The 18,399-nt window shown below is 44.2% G+C and overlaps 1 protein-coding gene across 14 annotated transcripts in view; it reads left to right on the top strand.

Moving 5' to 3' along the window:
* Positions 1 to 2,071: 2,071 nt before the first annotated feature.
* The window catches only part of SETDB1 (SET domain bifurcated histone lysine methyltransferase 1), a 40,562-nt gene continuing 24,234 nt past the window's right edge, over positions 2,072 to 18,399 (top strand). For 4 of the 14 annotated variants that reach the window (XM_063626017.1, XM_063626022.1, XM_063626021.1 and 1 more), the window contains exons 1-5: positions 2,072 to 2,157; positions 3,514 to 3,784; positions 5,767 to 5,918; positions 16,247 to 16,281; positions 17,640 to 17,739. In XM_063626017.1, coding sequence (XP_063482087.1) covers positions 3,525 to 3,784; positions 5,767 to 5,918; positions 16,247 to 16,281; positions 17,640 to 17,739 — 547 coding nt within the window. In that variant the 5' untranslated portion in view covers positions 2,072 to 2,157; positions 3,514 to 3,524. Of the gene's footprint in view, positions 2,327 to 3,267; positions 3,426 to 3,513; positions 3,785 to 5,766; positions 5,919 to 16,246; positions 16,282 to 17,639; positions 17,740 to 18,399 lie in introns of those variants that run through there. The other 10 variants (XM_063626016.1, XM_063626019.1, XM_063626023.1 and 7 more) reach the window with 7 other exon arrangements.

Raw genomic sequence — 18,399 nt, forward strand, 5'->3', positions numbered from 1 at the left:
TGAGACCATCCTGGCTAACACAGTGAAACCCCGTCTCTATTAAAAATACAAAAAATTAGCCAGGCCAGGTGGCACGCACCTGTAGTCCCAATTACTCGGGAGGCTGAGGCAGGAGAATTGCTTGAACCCGGGACGTGGAGGTTGCAGTGAGCCGAGATCGTGCCACTGCAGTCCAGCCTGGGCGACAGAGTGAGACTCTGTCTCAGGAAAAAAAAAAGAAAAGAAAAAGAAAGAAAGGGCCGGGCACAGTGGCTCACGCCTGTAAGTAATCCTAGCACTCTGGGAGGTGAGGCGGGTAGATCACTTGAGATCAGAAGTTTGAGACCAGCCTGGCCAACATGGCGAAACCCCGTCTCTACTAAAAATACAAAAACTAGCTGGATGTGGTGGCAGGGGCCTGTAATCCCAGCTACTCGGGAGGCTGAGGCAGGAGAACTGCTTGAATCCGGGAGGTGGAGGTTGCAGTGAGCCGAGATCGCATCATTGCACTCCAGCTTGAGTGACAAGAGTGAAACTAAGTCTCAAAAACAAAAAAAAACAAAACAACAAAAAAAGGAAGGCTCGGCGCAGTGGCTCACACCTGTAATCCCAGCACTTTGGGAGGCCGAGGTGTGACAAGGCCAGCCTGGCTAACACGGTGAAACCTCGTCTCTACTAAAAATACAAAAAATTAGGCGGGCGTGGTGGCACGCGCCTGTAGTCCCAGCTACTCAAGAGGCTGAGCCAGGAGAATCGCTTGAACCCGGGAAGTGGAGGTTGCAGTGAGCCAAGATCGCTCCATTGCACTCCAGCCTGGGTGATAGAATGAGACTCCATCTCAAGAAAAAAAAAAAAAGGGAAAAAAGCGCATATTATTTTACTCAAATTCCATTTTGGGAAATCTTTTCTTTTTGTTTTTTGTTTCGTTTTGTTTTTGAGACGGAGTCTCGCTAGGTCACTTAGGCTGGAGTGCAGTGGCGCGATCTCCTCTCACTGAAGCCTCTGCCACCGGGGCTCAAGCGATCCTCCCGCCGCCTCAGCTGCGGAGTTGCTGGGACCACAGGCGCCACGCCTGGCTTTTTTTTTTTTAATCTTGTATTTTTAGTCGAGATGGCGTTTCGCCATGTTGCCCAGGCTGGTCTGGAACTCCTGGGCTCTAGCAATCCTCCTGCCTCGGACACAAAGCGCCCGGCCTGGGGAATATTTTCTACAGAAATAAAAGTACTACTTCAAAAGGATGTTTATTTTTATTGTTGCGCTATTTGTCGGGGCTGAGAACGGAAAACAATCTAAACAATCTAAACTATTCAGGTGTCAAAAATACAAGTTATTGGTTTTTTTTGGGTTTTTTTTGTTTGTTTTTGAGACGGAGTCTCGCTCTGTCGCCCAGGCTGGAGTGCAGTGGCGCGATCTCAGCTCACCGCAAGCTCCGCCTCCCGGGTTCATGCCATTCTCCTGCCTCAGCCTCCCGAGTAGCTGGGACTACAGGCGCCCGCCACCACGCCCGGCTTTTTTTTTTTTTTTTTTTTTTTTTGTATTTTTAGTAGAGACGGGGTTTCACCTTGTTAGCCAGGATGATCTCCATCTCCTGACCTCGTGATCCGCCCACCTCGGCCTCCCAAAGTGCTGGGATTACAGGCGTGAGCCACCGCGCCCGGCCAAAAATACAAGTTTTACCTTTTTTATTGGCTTCAGGTAATGTCCACATGTTAAATGAAAACAACAAAAATCTATATACAGAAACTTGTACATACAAGACTGGAAAATTAAGCCGTATTACCTGAAAGGAGTGGAGTGGTGATGGGGCAAGAGAGAACATTATCACGTTTTTCTTATTACATCTTGATAGCCTTTACAATTTGTATCACTTATGTAACAAAACAAACTCAAGTAAAACTCAGAGAATAAAGCTCTGAACCTATGAGTGTTTCCCTAAGTCTTTACACAATGAATATAGTAATGTGGCCACTAGTCGAGGGTGGTAGGAGAGGCGGAGACCCGGTATTATACTGGCCACGCCCACTCTGCCCTGCCAGTCGCTTCTCACGTGTGTCCCTGGAAGGCTCTGCCTTGACGCATGCGTAGTTACCTTAGTTTTCGTCGCCTCTGAGGGGCGCCCCGCGGCTTTGGATTTGACCCCGTCAGGCTACCGTCGCGGTGACCGGAACGGCACTGAAGGTTTGCTTCCGGGCGTTTCTTTTGCTTCCCCTTCCCTCCTTCACGCTTCCTCCCCTCCCCCTCCTCCCTTATCCCTTCGTTTTCGCTCTTTTCCGTCGAGGCCGACCCCTGAGTTGTGAGTCTGGGGTCTGGTTGGTGAAAAAGAGCCCTTAAAGCTGGAAGACGGGAGGTGCGGGGAATACTGTTAATTGAGTTACTTGGTGACCAGAGGCTTATCTGGGATGTTTTGTTTGTGGGAGGGGGTCGGTCGAGGATGGGAAGGAAGTCTTCTCCAGAGGCGAACGGGGGCGGGGCTGAACTGGGTTTGCGAATGGGTAGAACGCACCCCTAGAATGGGTAGCACGGGGGTGTGCTGGTGTGTGGGCAAAGGAAAATGGAGGCGCTGAAAATCAGATTTGCTTTAACCGTTTGATTAAAAAAGCAGTTCACACGAATGTGTGAAGTATTTGGATTGTGGATATTAGGTACCCACGTTTTATTCCCAGGTTGCTTTACTTCTCTGTACTTTGGGGGAAACCTTTTTGCTGCAAGCTTTTGTGTGCTTGAATATCATAGACTTTTTAAAAAGTAAAATCCACATGGAAGCAAAGTAATGTAAGGGGAACAAGTAATGAAAGAGAAAACACTGAATTAGTGAGTTACAAATCAACTCCATCCCAAGATAGGGGTTTTGTTCAAATTAGGTATAGCATACAAAGATTTATCACATTAGTTAAGGAACACATATAGACCACAAAAATATCTTCTAGGTTGGTTCTCTTCAGTATCCCAAAGCATTATTTTTAAAGTTTGGTTTGTTTTGAGACAGGGTTTCACTTTGTCACCCAAGCTGGAATGCATGGTGCGAACATAGCTCACTATAGCAGCTTCTCCTGGGCTCAAGCGATCCTCCCACCTCAGCCTCCTGAGTAGTTGGAACTAAAGGCATGCACCACCACACCTGGCTAATTTTTGTATTTTTTTTGTAAAGATGAGTCTTGCCATGTTGCCCAGGCTGATCTTGAACTCCTGCCCTCAAGTGACCCTCCTGCCTTGGCCTCTAAAAGTGCTGAGATTACAGGTGTAAGCCACTTTGCCAGCCCAAAACATTATTTTCAGTAGCTCTCTACTGCTTAGTGAATGTTCTCCATGTCCTCTCAAACTTTTAAATCTTTTTCAGGCGTGTTAGTGTATAGCAGAAGATAAGAACTCTTAAAAATCTCAGCATCAGATTCTGGAGAATGGGGAGGGAGAACATGGAATATTTGAATAGCATAACAGGCAGCAGAGTAGGAATTAGTTTTATTAGGGAACTGAAATTCTCTATTGATTGTAGTTATAAGGACTCCAGTTTAATTTGTTTTCTGTTCCATGCAGAGGACAAAAGCATGTCTTCCCTTCCTGGGTGCATTGGTTTGGATGCAGCAACAGCTACAGTGGAGTCTGAAGAGATGGCAGAGCTGCAACAGGCAGTGGTTGAGGAACTGGGTATCTCTATGGAGGAACTTCGGCATTTCATCGATGAGGAACTGGAGAAGATGGATTGTGTACAGCAACGCAAGAAGCAGCTAGCAGAGTTAGAGACATGGGTAATACAGAAAGAATCTGAGGTGGCTCACGTTGACCAGCTCTTTGATGATGCATCCAGGTGAGAACTCCATGGAAAATAGAAGGAAATCTCTCCATTGGGAGATATTTTTAGAGAATAATTGTTCATGACATTGAACCAAGCATTTTATTTTACGTTTTGAGATGGAGTCTCACTCTGTCACCCAGGCTGGAGTGCAGTGGAGTGATCCTGGCTCACTGCAACCTCCACCTCTCAGGTGCAAGTGATTCTCCCACCTCACCCTCCCGAGTAGCTGGGATTACAGGCATCTGCCACCACGCCCAGCTAATTTTTTGTATTTTTAGTAGAGACAGGGTTTCACCATGTTGGCCAGGCTGTGTACCAAGAATTTTATACTTTATGAAGTACAGATGTTTAGAACCTTACTCTTCCTCAAAGTTTATGGTCAAAAATCTGACCTTACAATCAGCCGTAAATATAATTTTCATCTGTCAGGAGCTAATACATGATCAGCAGTAAGGGAGTCCAAGTCTTAAGTCCTTTCCCCTTCTTCCTCCTGTGCTCTATCTTAGAACAATTGCTTCATTTCCCTAGTAAGATCATCCAGGGAGTGAGGATTGTAAAGAATTTCTGTCTTATGTAACTCCGAAGCATTAATAAGTTCCCACACCCCCAAAAGATTTGTTTCTGGTGCTCTAGTTGTCAGTTAGAATACTTTTTTTTAATTTATTATACTTCAAGTTCTAGGGTACATATGCACAACGTGCAGGTTTATTACATATGTATACATGTGCCATGTTGGAGTCACTTACATTAGGTATATCTCCTAATGCTATCCCTCCCCCTTTCCCCCAACCCCACGACAGGCCCCAGTATGTGACGTTCCCCATCCTGTGTCCAGGTGTTCTCATTGTTCAGTTCCGACCTATGAGTGAGAACTTGGCGGTGTTTGGTTTTCTGTCCTTGTGATAGTTTGCTCAGAATGATGGTTTCCAGCTTCATCCATGTCCCTACAAAAGACATGAACTCATCCTTTTTTATGGCTGCATAGTATTCCATGGTGTATATATGCCACATTTTCTTAATCCAGTCTATCATTGATGGACATTTGGGTTGGTTCCAAGTCTTTGCTATTGTGGATAGTGTCGCAATAAACGTGTGCATGTGTCCTTATAGCAGCATGATTTATAATCCTTTGGGTATATACCCAGTAATGGGATCGCTGGGTCAAATGGTACTTCTAGTTCTAGATCCTTGAGGAATCGCCACACCGTCTTCCACAATGGTTGAACTAGTTTACAGTCCCACCAACAGTGTAAAAGTGTTCCTATTTCTCTACATCCTCTCCAGCATCTGTTGTTTCCTGACTTTTTAATGATCGCTATTCTAACTGGTGTGAGATGGTATCTCATTGTGGTTTTGATTTGCATTTCTCTGATGGCCACTGATAATAAGCAGTTTTTCATGTTTTTTTTTTTTTTTTTTTTTTAGACAGAGACTTGCTCTGTCTCACCCAAGCTGGAGTACAGTGGCGTGATCTCGGCTCAGTGCAGCCTCTGCCTCCCGAGTTCAAGCAGCTCTCCTGTCTCAGCCTCCGGAGTAGCTGGGACTACAGGTGTGTGCCACCACACCTGGCTAATTTTTGTATTTTTAGTAGAGATGGGGTTTTACCATGTCGGCCAGGCTGGGGAGGTCAAATTCCTGACCTCAAGTGATCCACCTGCCTCAGCCTCCCAAATTGCTGGGATTACAGGTGTGAGCCACCACTCCCAGCCAGGATGCATTTTCAGATAACAGCAAGGTAAATAATGAGGTAAGGTTGAAAGTACTGTACTTTGGGCTTACTTTGGATTTTTGAGGAACTACTCTGGAAGCTAAACCACCATTTAAAACATTTTTCTATAGAAAAAGCATTCTAAATTCTAAACAGAGACACTTTGGAATGTGGCCCATTTAAATTGAGGACTGTCTATACTTAAATATATATACATTGTAATGGATTCTATATCTCTTAATTCCTCTGCTGGCTTTGACCTTTTCTGCATGTGTTCCAATATTAGGGCAGTGACTAATTGTGAGTCTTTGGTGAAGGACTTCTACTCCAAGCTGGGACTACAATACCGGGACAGTAGCTCTGAGGACGAATCTTCCCGGCCTACAGAAATAATTGAGATTCCTGATGAAGATGATGATGTCCTCAGTATTGATTCAGGTAAGGGATGAGCTTTGGATAGGAGAGTCTCAGGACTGAAGTTGAAACATTGGAAGATGAGCAAATAGAAGATAATAGAAGAGAGAAGAAACCATTGTCACTAACTCCATATTTCAAACTGCCTGAGTTGGCTATTAAAGAAAAAAATGCAACATTGTTAGTATCATAGATGTTCCCTATGTGCTACACCCTGATTGCATTACTTTGCTTTCCTCATTCTGTGTAACCCCAATTTTGGGGTATTCCATCAAAGAGTAGAATTGCCAGGACTTATAGTAAGTGTATGTTCTGTTATTAGGATATAAAAAATACAGTTGGTTTTTGTGTATTGATCATGTAGCATGTAAACTCACATAGTTCTAGAAGCTTTTTGTTGATTCCTTAGGATTTTCTTTTTTCTTTTTCTTTTTTTTTTTTGAGACAGAGTCTCGCTCTGTCGCCCAGGCTGGAGTGCAGTGGCGCAATCTCAGCTCACTGCAATCTCAGCTCACTGCAACCTCTGCCTCCCGGGTTCAAGCAGTTCTCTGCCTCAACCTCCCAACTAGCTGGGATTACAGGCAACCCCCCTGCCCCACCACCACACCCAGCTAGTTTTTGTATTTTTAGTAGAGACAGGGTTTCATCGTCTTGGCCAGGCTGGTCTTGAACTCCTGACCTTGTGATCCACCTGCCTTGGCCTCCCAAAGTGCTGGGATTACAGGCATGAGCCACTGCACCCAGCCAATTCCTTAGGATTTTCTAAAACTAATTCATGCAAATAAAGTCTGTTTTACTTCTTCCTTTCTACCCGGGATATCTTTTCTTTTTCTTTTCTTATTGTACTCACTAAAACCTTCAGTACAGCGTTGAATAAGTTTTAAGAGCAGGCCAGGCACAGTGGCTCATACCTGTAATCCCAGCACTTTGGGAGGTTGAGGTGGGAGGATCCCCTGATCCCAGGAATTTGAGACCAACCTGGCCAACATAGCAAGACCTAATCTCTACTAAAAATAAAAAAATTAGCCAGGCATGGTGGTGCACCCCAGTAATCCCAGCTACTTGGGAGGCTGAGGTGGAAGGATCTCTTAAGCACAGGAAGTTGAGGCTGCAGTGAGCTGTGATCATGCCACTGCACTCCAGCCTGGGTGACAAAGCAAGACTCTTGTCTTCAAAAAAAAAAAAAAAAAAAGATTTTAAGAACAGACATCCTGGCCAGGCGTGGTGGCTCACGCCTGTAATCCCAGCACTTTGGGAGGCCGAGGCAGGCAGATCATGAGGTCAGGAGATCGAGGCCATCCTGGCTAACATGGTGAAACCCGGTCTCTACTAAAAATACAAAAGATTAGCTGGGCGTGGTGGCGGGCACCTGTAGTCCCAGCTACTTGGGAGGCTGAAGCAGGAGAATGGTGTGAACCCGGGAGGCGGAGCTTGCAGTGAGCAGAAACTGCACTACTGCACTCCAGCCTGGGCAACAGAGCGAGACTCCGTCTCACCAAAAAAAAAAAAAAAAAAACAGACATCCTTTTCTTCTTGCTGATGTTGATATGAAAGCATTTGATGTTTAACCGTTAATTATATTAGCAGTAGGTTTTCTATAGATGTCATTTATTAAATTAAAGGAATCCCCTTCTAATCCTTGTTTGAGAGATTTTATCATAGCCTAATTGGATTTTGGATTTTGTCAGCTTTTTTTGTATCATTCTCCTATGTTCCTTTTGTCTTTTATCACATTAAGAATGTATTACAGTAGTTGTTTTTTTAGATGTTAAACCAACCTTGCCTTCCTGGAGTAAACCAGCCCCTTGGTCTTGATGTATAATTCTTTTTATATGTTGCTGGATTGGATTTGCTGATTTAAAAAAAAAAGATCTTGGCCAGATGCTGTGACTCATGCCTGTAATCCCAGCACCTTGGGAGGCCGAGTTGGGCAGATTGCTTGAGCCCAGGAGTTCAAGACTAGCCTGGGCAACATGGTGAAACCCCTTCTCTCATTTAAAAAAAAAAAAAAATTTTTACATCTATTTCATGAGGGCTATTAGTTTATAGTTCTGTTGTGGTGTCCTTGTTTGGCTTTGGTAGCAGGGTAATATAGGCCTTATAAATGAGTTGAGAAGTGTTCCCTCCTCTGAGTTTGTATGGAATGATATTTCTTCCTAAAAAGTTTGATAATTTCAGTGCGGAGGCCATTTTGGCTTGGACTTTTCTTTGTGGATTTTTAAAATCTTTTATTTTGGAATAACTTTAGATTTATAGGAAAATTGAAAAAGTAATAAAGTTCCTATATATCCCTCATCTAGTACGTATGTCAAAACTAAGCAGGCCGGGCGCGGTGGCTCACACCTGTAATCCCAGCATTTGGGAGGCCAAGACGGGCGGATCGTGAGGTCAGGAGATCGAGACCATCCTGGCTAACATGGTGAAACCCCGTCTCTACTAAAAATACAAAAAATTAGCCGGGCGAGGTGGCAGGCGCCTGTAGTCCCAGCTACACAGGAGGCTGAGGGAGGAGAATGGCGTGAACCCCGGAGGGCGGAGTCTGCAGTGAGCCAAGATCACACCACTGCACTCCAGCCTGGGTGACATAGCGAGACTCCGTCTTAAAAAAAAAAAAAAATAAAAAAAAATAAGAAGCAAACATTGGTATGTTACTTTTATATAAACTTCAGGCTTTATTCAGCTTCTGCACTTTTTCTGTTCTGTGATCCAATCCAGGATATCACATTAAATATATTTCCAGTGTGATGTTTATTTTCTTCCTTTTACTTACTGGGTTTGATTTGTTCTTCTTTTTCTAGCCTCTCAAAGTGGAAGCTTACATGATTGATTTTAGACCTTTCTTCCTTTCTAATATAAGCTCTAAAGCTATTGATTTCCCCATAAGCATTGCTTTGCTACATCTCATAAATTTTTTTCCATACAGTGTCACTCTCAGGATATCATACATTTTTTTATGTTGTGTTTTCAGCTTCATTAAACTTGGCATCATTTTTAATTTTCCTTGTGGTTGATTTCTAAATATTTGGGGATTTTTTAAATTTCTTTCTGTTGTTAATTTTTATTTTTATTTTATTTTATTTTTTTTTTTTTTTTTTCGAGATGGAGTCTCGCTCTGTCGCCCAGGCTGGAGTGCGGTGGCACGATCTCGGCTCACTGCAAGCTCCGCCTCCCGGGTTCACGCCATTCTCCTGCCTCAGCCTCTCCGAGTAGCTGGGACTACAGGCGCCCGCCACCACGCCCGGCTAATTTTTTGTATTTTTAGTAGAGATAGGGTTTCACCGTGGTCTCGATCTCCTGACCTCGTGATCCGCCCGCCTCGGCCTCCCAAAGTGCTGGGATTACAAGCGTGAGCCACCGCGCCCGGCCCTCTGTTGTTAATTTTTAATTAATTTTATTGTGTTCAGAGAATATACTTTGTATAATTTTAGTCTTTTTGAATGAATGAATGAATGAATTGATTGATTGACAAGGTCTCACTCTGTTGCCCAGGCTGGAGTGTGATGGCATGATCATAGTTCACTGCAGCCTCAACCTCCTGGGCTCAAGTGATCCTCCTACGTCAGCCTCCTGAGTAGCTGGAACTAAAAGTGCATGCCACCACGCCCAGCTAACTTTTTTTTTTTGTAGTAGAGATAAGGTCTGACTATGTTGCCCAGGCTGGTCTTGAACTCCTGAGCTCAGGCAATCCTCCTGCCTTGGCCTCCCCAGGTTCTGGGATTATAGGCCTTAGCTACCATGCCTGGCCTGTTTTGTCTTTTTTTTTTTTGAGATAGTCTTGCTCCATTGCCCTGGCTGAAGTGCAGTGGCATGATCTCACTGCAACTTCTGCTCACTGCAACCTTTGCCTCCTGGGTTCAAGCGATTCTCCTGTCTCAGCTTCCCGAGTAGCTGGGATCACAGGCATGCGCCATCACGCCCAGCTAATTTTTGTACTTTTAGCAGAGACAGGGTTTCTCTGTGTTGGCCAGTCTTGTCTCACTTCTGACCTCGGGTGATCTGTCCACCTAAGCCTCCCAAAGTGCTGGAATTACAGGCATGAGCCAACATGCCTAGCCCTGTTTCTTCTTTATTGCCTTCTTTGAGTCAAACAAACATTTCAGAAAACGACTGTCATTCTTCTGATTTTTCTTTTTCTTCCTTCTTTTTTTTTTTGTGAGATGGAGTTTTTGCTCTTGTTGTCTAGGCTGGAGTGCAATGGCAGGATCTCTGCTCACTGCAACCTCCGCCTCCCGGGTTCAAGCGATTCTCCTGTCTTAGCCTCCCAAGTAGCTGAGATTACAGGCATGCACCACCATGCCTGGCTAATTTTGTATTTTTAGTAGAGACAGGGTTTCTCCATGTTGGTCAGATTGGTCTCAAGCTCCCGACCTCAGGTGATCCACCTGCTTCGGCTTCCCAAAGTGCTGGGATTACAAGAGTGAGCCACCACACCTGGCCCCTGATTTTTCTTTTTTTTTAGCTTTCATAAAAGGGGTTGCATCTGTACCTAATCATAATCTATTACAAATTAATACTGACTTAATTCTGGTAAAAATACAGCCACTTTGGCCGGGCGTGGTGGCTCATGCCTGTAATCCCAGCACTTTGGGAGGCCGAGATGGGTGGATCACGAGGTCAGGAGATCGAGACCATCCTGGCTAACACAGTGAAACCCCGTCTCTACTAAAAATACAAAAAAATTAGCCGGGCGTAGTGGCGGGCGCCTCTAGTCCCAGCTACTTGGGAGGCTGAGGCAGGAAAATGGCGTGAACCTGGGAAGTGGAGCTTGCAGTGAGCCAAGATCGCACCACTGCACTCCAGCCTGGGTGACAGAGCAAGACTCCATCTCAAAAAAAAAAAAAATATATATATATATATATATATATAGCCACTTTGCACCAGCGTACTTCTACTTTCGCTGTGTTCCTATGTGATACTGTTGTCAAATATATTATAGCTACACGTTTAAAGCCAATAATTTAGTGTTATAATTACTGCTTTAAGCAGTCTCATGTTTAAAGAAGGTAAGGGAAGAAAAGAAAAATATGTATTTACCCAGATGTTTATCACTTCTGTTGCTCTTCATTCCTTCCTGTGAATCTGAGTTATCATCCAGTGTCATGTTTTTCCAGCCAGACGGTTTCCTTTAATATTTCTTGCAGTACAGTTCTGCTGACAGTGGATTCTCTCAATCTTCGTTTACCTGGGATATAGAATTTTTTTTTTTTTTTGAGACGAAGCTTTACTCTTGTTGCCCAAGCTGGAGTGCAGTGGTGAGATCTCAGCTCACTGCATCCTCCGCCCTCCAGGTTCAAGCAATTCTCCTGCCTCAGCCTCCCAAGTAGTTGGGACTACAGGTGTGCACTACCACGCCCGGCTAATTTTGTATTTTTAGTAGAGACAGGGTTTCATCAAGTTATTCAGGCTGGTCTCAAACTCCTGGCCTCAGGTGATCCACACGCCTTGGCCTCCCAAAGTACTGGGATTACAGGCGTGAGCCACTGTGCTCGGCCCTACCTGGGATATAGAATTCTTGATTGACAGAGTTTTCTTTCAGCACTTTGAATACGCCATCCCTGTGCCCTTTGGCCTCTTTTATTTTTGATGGAAAGTCAGATGAAATTATTTTTGTACCATGTATATGAGTCAGTTTTGTCTTGCTGCTTTTAAGGTTTTCTTTTTGTCTTCTGATGTTAGTTTGACTGGGATGTATCCAAGTTCTTTCTTAATCCTACTTGAGGTTCATTTAACTTCTTGGGTATGTAGATTCAAGTTTTTCACCAAATTTGGAAGTATTTCATCTATTATTTCTTCATTTTTTTTTCCTGTTCCCTTTTGTCTCTCCCTGCTTTCTGGGATTTCCATTACATATATGGTGGAATGCCTGACATCATTTCACAAGTCTCTGAGGCTTTGTTCATTTTTCTTCAATTTTCTCTCTGTGCTTTGGATTGGATAATTTCTCTATATGAGTATCTATATATTCTAGTTCATTGACTCCTGTTGTGAATCTGCCACCTAGCCCCTCTAATGTGTATTTCATTTCAGTTTTTGCATTTTCAACTCTGGAATTTCTGTTTGGTTCCTTATTTCATAGTTTCAGTTTCTCTCGAGATTCTCTTGTTGATTAAGTATTAGTGTGTGTGTGTGTGTATATATATATATATATATATATATATATATATGTTTTTTTTTTTTTTTTTTTTTTGAGACGGAGTCTTGCTGTGTCGCCCAGGCTGGAGTGCAGTGGCACAATCTCGGCTCACTGCAGGCTCCACCTCCCGGGTTCACACCATTCTCCTGCCTCAGCCTCCCGAGTAGCTGGGACTACAGGTGCCCGCCAGCACGTCGGGCTAATTTTTTTCTATTTTTTAGTTGAGATGGGGTTTCACCATGTTAGCCAGGATGGTCTCGATCTCCTGACCTCGTAATCTTCCTGTCTTGGCCTCCCAAAGTGCTGGGATTACAGGCGTGAGCCACCTTGCCAGGCCTCTGTTCGGTTTTTTTATTTTAACTTTTAATTTTTTAGCTTGGCTTCTAAGTATTGATTTTTTTATTTCTATTTTTTGGAATAGTTTAGCTAGTGAGGTGAATGCATTCAGAGTTACATTTAGTTCTGACGTCTCCCTTGGCTTTGACTTCTTCAACATTGTGTTGATGCATGGTGATTAGCTTATTTGCTTTTTGCAGTATGGTATTCCATTGTATGAATATGCCACAGTTTATCAGTTTTCCTGATCGTGGACATTGATTTACATTTTTTGAGATTATAGATAACACTACTGCAAATATTCTTGTACACATCTCCTGATGCACATGTGCAGGAGTCTTTTTAGTGTATATACTGTAAGAGAGTCACTAGTTCTTAGGATATAGAAACCTCAACTTTATTTGATATATTTTTTTAGACAGTATCTCACTCTGTAATCCAGGCTGGAGCATAGTAGTGCTATCATAGCTCACTGTGACTTCAGCCTCCCAAGTAGCTGAGACTACAGGCACGTGCCACCATGCCTGCCTGATTTTTTAAAAAAAATTTGTAGGTTGCTCACAGTGGCTCACACCTGTAATCTCAGCACTTTGGGAGGCCGAGGCGGGTGGATCGCCTGAGGTCAGGAGTTCGAGACCAGCCTGGCCAGTATGGCGAAATCCCATCTCTACTAAAAATACAAAAATTAGCTGGATATGGTGGTGGGTGCCTGTAATCCCAGCTACTGGGGAGGCAGCGGCGCGAGAATTGCTTAAACCCGGGAGGCGGAGGTTGCCGTGAGCCAAGATTGGGCCACTGCACCCCAGCCTGGAAGACAGAGTAAGAATCTGTCTCAAAGAAAAAATATATGTATACGTATGTATATATATAGTATTACCACCCAAGGGATTATTATGCAGCCACTAAAAAAAAAGAAAAAAAAAGAAGACAAACATAGGTGAACGTTGAGGACATTATGCTAAGTGAAATAAGCCAGTCACAAAAGACAAATGATTTCACTTAGATGAGATATCTAGCATTCAATGGTGGCCGCCAGGGGCTGGAGGGAGGGGAAAATGGGGAGTGTTTAATAGGTACAGAGTTTCAGTTTTGCAAGATGAAAAGAGTTCTGGAAATGGATGGTGGTTATGGTTGTACAGCAATATAAATATACTTAATACCACCAAATTGTACACTTAAAAATGATTAGAGTCAGGTGTTGGCTTTTGCTTACGGTCCTGGCTACTCAGGAGGTTGAGGCAGGTGGATCATTTAAACTCAGGACTTCAAGGCCAGCCTGGGCAACATAATGAGAACTTGTCTCTTTAAAAAGACAATAACAAATGTTGACAAGGATATGGAGCAATTGAAAACCTCATAAGTTTATGAGGTTTGCTTAATGGAATTGCTTATGGAAATATAAAATGCTATAGCCACTTGAATAGTCTTTTGGTTCCTCAGAAGGTTAAACATAGAATTACCATAACCCACCCACTCCTGGCCATATACCCAAGAGAAATGAGAACATATGTTGATGTAAAAACTGATAAATGAATGTTCATATCAGCATTATTCATAATAGGCAAAAGTAGAAACAGCCCAAATGTTCATCAGTTGATGAATGGATAAACCAAATATGGTGTACACATACACCCATGTATTGACTGCTATAAAATATTACTCAGCCATAAAAAGGAACGAAGGGGCCAGGCATGGTGGCTCATGCCTGTAATCCTAGCACTTTGGGAGGCTGAGGTGGGTGGATCACGAAGTCAGGAGTTGGAGACCAGCCTGGCCAATATGGCCGTCTCTACTAAAAATACAAAATTTAGCTGGGTGTGGTGGCGTGCCTGTAATCCCAACTACTCATGAGACTGAGCCAGAAGAATCACTTGAACCCAGGAGGTGGAGGTTGCAGTGAGCTGAGATCACACTACTGCACTCCAGCCTGGCGACAGAGCAAGATTCCATCTCGAAAAACAAAGAAGGAATGAAGTACTGATACATGGTACAACATAGATGAACCTTGTTTGAGGAACCGCATATTACATGATTCTCTTTATATGAGATGTTCAGAATAGGCAAATCCATAGAGACAGAAAATAAATCTGTGATTGCCAGAGTTTGGGGGAGGGAGGAATGAGAAATGACTGCTATAGGTATGAGGAAATTTTTGGAGTGATGAAATTTTTCATCACTCCAGAATTCAATAGTGATGATAGTTGAATTACCAAAAACCACTGAATTACACTTATTTTTTCTTGTTTTTTGAGACAGAGTCTTGCTCTGTAGCCCAGGCTGGAGTGCAGTGGCACGATCTCAGCTCACTGCAACCTCCACCTCCCGGGTCCTGGTTCAAGTGATTCTCCTGCCTCAGCCTCCCGAGTAGCTGGGATAACAGGCACGCGCCACCATGCCCAGCTAATTTTTGTATTTTTTTTTTTTTTTTTTTTTTTTTGAGACGGAGTCTCCCTCTGTCGCCCAGGCTGGAATGCAGTGGCGCGATCTGGGCTCACTGCAAGCTCCGCCTCCCGGGTTCACGCCATTCTCCTGTCTCAGCCTCCCGAGTAGCTGGGTCTACAGGCGCCTGCCACTACGCCCGGCTAATTTTTTGTATTTTTAGTAGAGATGGGGTTTCACCGTTTTAGCCAGGATGGTCTCGATCTCCTGACCTCGTGATCTGCCCCCGTCGGCCTCCCAAAGTGCTGGGATTACAGACGTGAGCCACCGCGCCCGGCCTAATTTTTGTATTTTTAGTAGAGATGGGGTTTCACCATGTTGGCCAGGCTGGTCTGGAACTCCTGACCTCAGGTGATCTGTCCACCTCGGCCTGCCAAAGTGCTGGGATTATAGGCGTGAGCCACCACCATCGGCCTATACATTTTATTTTTATTCTACTTTTTTTTTTTTGAGACGGGGTCTTACTCTGTCACCCAGGCTGGAGTGCAGTGGTGCAGTCTTGGCTCACTGCAACCTCCGCCTCCTTGGTTCAAGCGATTTTCTTGCCTCAGCTTCTCATGAAGCCATGTAGCTGGGATTACAGGTGCCTGCTACCACGCCTGGCTAATTTTTGTGTTTTTAATAGAGAAGGGGTTTGGTTTCACCATGTTGGCCAGGCTGGTCTGGAACTCCTGACATTAGGTGATCCGCCCACCTTGGCCTCCCAAAGCGCTGGGAGTACAGGTGTGAGCCACTGCACCCGGCCTTTTTTTTTTTTTTTTTTTTTTTTTTTTTTTTGTAAAGACAGGGTTTTGCTGTGTTGCTCAGGCTTGAACTATACATTTTTATTTTTTATTATTGTTGTTTTTTGAGCCAGAGTCTCATTCTGTCAACTAGGCTGGAGTGCAGTGGCGCAGTCTCAGCTCATTGCAGCCTCTGCCTCCCGGATTCCAGCAGTTCTGCCTCAGCTTCCCCAGTAGCTGGAATTACAGGCACGTGCCACCATGCCCATCTAATTTTTGTATTTTTAGTAGAAACAGGGTTTCACCATGTTGACCAGGCTGATCTCAAACTCCTGACCTCAGGTGATCCGCCCACCTTGGCCTTCCAAAGTGCTAGGATTACAGGCGTGAGCCACTGCACCTGGCCTAATTTTTTTTTTTAAGAGACAGGCTCTTGTTATGTTGCCCAGGCTAGTCTTGAACTGGCCTCAGTCAGTCCTCCCACCAAAGCCTTCCAGGCAGCAGGGATTACAGGTGTGAGCCACCACACCTGGCCATTTACTTTGTGTCTTTCCAGACCCTTTTGAGTACTTTATATTTGTGTATATACCTATATCAAGATTATTTTCAGTTGTTATCGATAATGCTCCCATAATAATGCTTTTGAGTAAGTTAGTTCTTAATTTCCCAGAAGTTCCTCTGTGTAAGTCTCTTACACTCATTAGAGTTCTTCTCGTCCATAGGTGATGCTGGGAGCAGAACTCCAAAAGACCAGAAGGTAAGTTAGGATGGTAAGGGAAGGGTGAGAGATAAGAATATGAAAATAGGAGAATTTTTGGCCTAACCATTTAATCAGTTTAGCTGTCAGTATCTAATCATTCACCCTGTGATCAGCCCTTTGCGTTGCAGTCCTCTAATTGATGTTGTAAGAATTCAAAAAGAGGTTAGCAAGAAATGCTTTCACTAGAAAGGAGTGTTGTATGAAAGTAGAATTTAGCAGTGTCTGCTAGGTAAATTAATCAAGAAAAGCTTTCTAACATTGAAACGTTGATTTTTGAACTAGGTTTCTAAGCAAGGGCAGCTTTGGGCTGGGCACATTGGCTCACGCCTGTAATCTCAGCACTTTGGGAGCTCCAGGTGGGTGGATCACCTGAGGTCAGGAGTTCGAGACCAGCCTGGCCAAAATGGCGAAACCCCGTCTCTACTAAAAAAATACAAAAATTAGCTGGGCATGGTGGTGCATGCCTGTAATCCCAGCTACTTGGGAGGCTGAGACAGGAGAATCAGTGGAACCCAGGAGGCAGAGGTTGCAATGAGCTGAGATTGCACCACCACACTCTAGCCTCGGGGACAGAGCAAGACTGTCTCAGAAAAAAAAAAAAAAAGAGGCTAGGCGTGGTGGCTCATGCCTGTAATCCCAGCACTTTCGGAGGCTGAGGCAGGTGGATCACCTTAGGTCGGCAGTTCGAGAGCAGCCTAACCATGGAGAAACCCCGTCTCTACTAAAAATACAAAATTAGGCTGGGCACAGTGGCTCACGCCTGTAATCCCAGGACTTTGGGAGGCTGAGGCAGGTGGAACACGAGGTCAGGAGTTCGAGACCAGCCTGGCCAACATAGTGAAACCCTGTCTCTACTACAAATACAAAAATTAGCTGGGCGTGGTAGCACGTGCCTGTAGTCCCAGCTGCTTTGGTGGTTGAGGCAGGTGAATCGCTTGAACCTGAGAGGCAGAGGTTGCGGTGAGCCTAGATCACGCCACTGCACTCCAGGCTGGGCAACGGAGCCAGACTCCATCTCAAAAAAAAAAAAAAAAAAATTAGCTGGGCATGGTGGCGCATGCTTGTAATTCCAGCTACTCGGGAGGCTGAGGCAGGAGAATCGCTTGAACCCGGGAAGTGGAGATTATGGTGAGCCGAGATCGTGCCATTGCACTCCAGCCTGGGCAACAATAGCTAAACTCCATATCAAAAAAAAAAAAAAGTAAGGGCAGCTTTGCCGGATAAAGTAACCGTAAGCTTGCAAACATAACTCACTCCGTTTTGTTTTGTGAAATACAAGTTGTTTCTTATTCTGAAGTTATTTGTAACCCATGCTACTGTTTCAAAACTTGTTTTCCTCATCCACTTTTCTACAGCTCCGTGAAGCTATGGCTGCCTTAAGAAAGTCAGCTCAAGATGTTCAGAAGTTCATGGATGCTGTCAACAAGAAGAGCAGTTCCCAGGATCTGCATAAAGGTTAGGGTCAAGAAATACCTGGGTACAGATGGGAGGTGAATTCTTAGAGAGATTTCATCTTAAGTCTCATGTCTGCTAATTGTTTGTGACATGCCAGACTCATTATCCTTAGTAGTTATGAAATCCCAATTACATTGATGGTGATTTTTCCAGTCTGTGATGGTTTTATCTCAGTACCTCTTTAGTGTCCTACATGTAGGCTGTTTCCATCCTCATGACTACTTCAGGTGGAGATTAGGGAGAAGAGAATCACTCAGACTCTTGTTACAAAAAGGTTTGAGGCCAGGTGTGGTGGCTCACATCTGTAATTCCAGCAGCTTTGGGAGGCTGAGGCAGGAGGATCACTTGAGGTCCAGCATTAAAGACCAGCCTCGGCAACATAGTGAAACCCCACCTCTACAAAAAAAAAAGTTTAAAAATTCTCCAGATGGGCCAGGCACGGTGGCTCATGCCTGTAATCCCAGCACTTCGGGAGGCCGAGATGGGCGGATCACAAGGTCAGGAGTTCAACACCAGCCTGACCAACATGGTGAAACTCTGTCTCTATTAAAAATACAAAAATTAGCCAGGTGTATTTAATTCGAACATATTTGCCTTTTTAAAAAGTGCTTGGCCTAAACTTGTAACTGCATGAAATAAGCATTTGCTTAAAATTTAACA

The sequence above is a fragment of the Symphalangus syndactylus genome, chromosome 12 (genome assembly GCF_028878055.3).
Source record: "Symphalangus syndactylus isolate Jambi chromosome 12, NHGRI_mSymSyn1-v2.1_pri, whole genome shotgun sequence".
Taxonomy (NCBI): Eukaryota; Metazoa; Chordata; class Mammalia; order Primates; family Hylobatidae; genus Symphalangus; species Symphalangus syndactylus.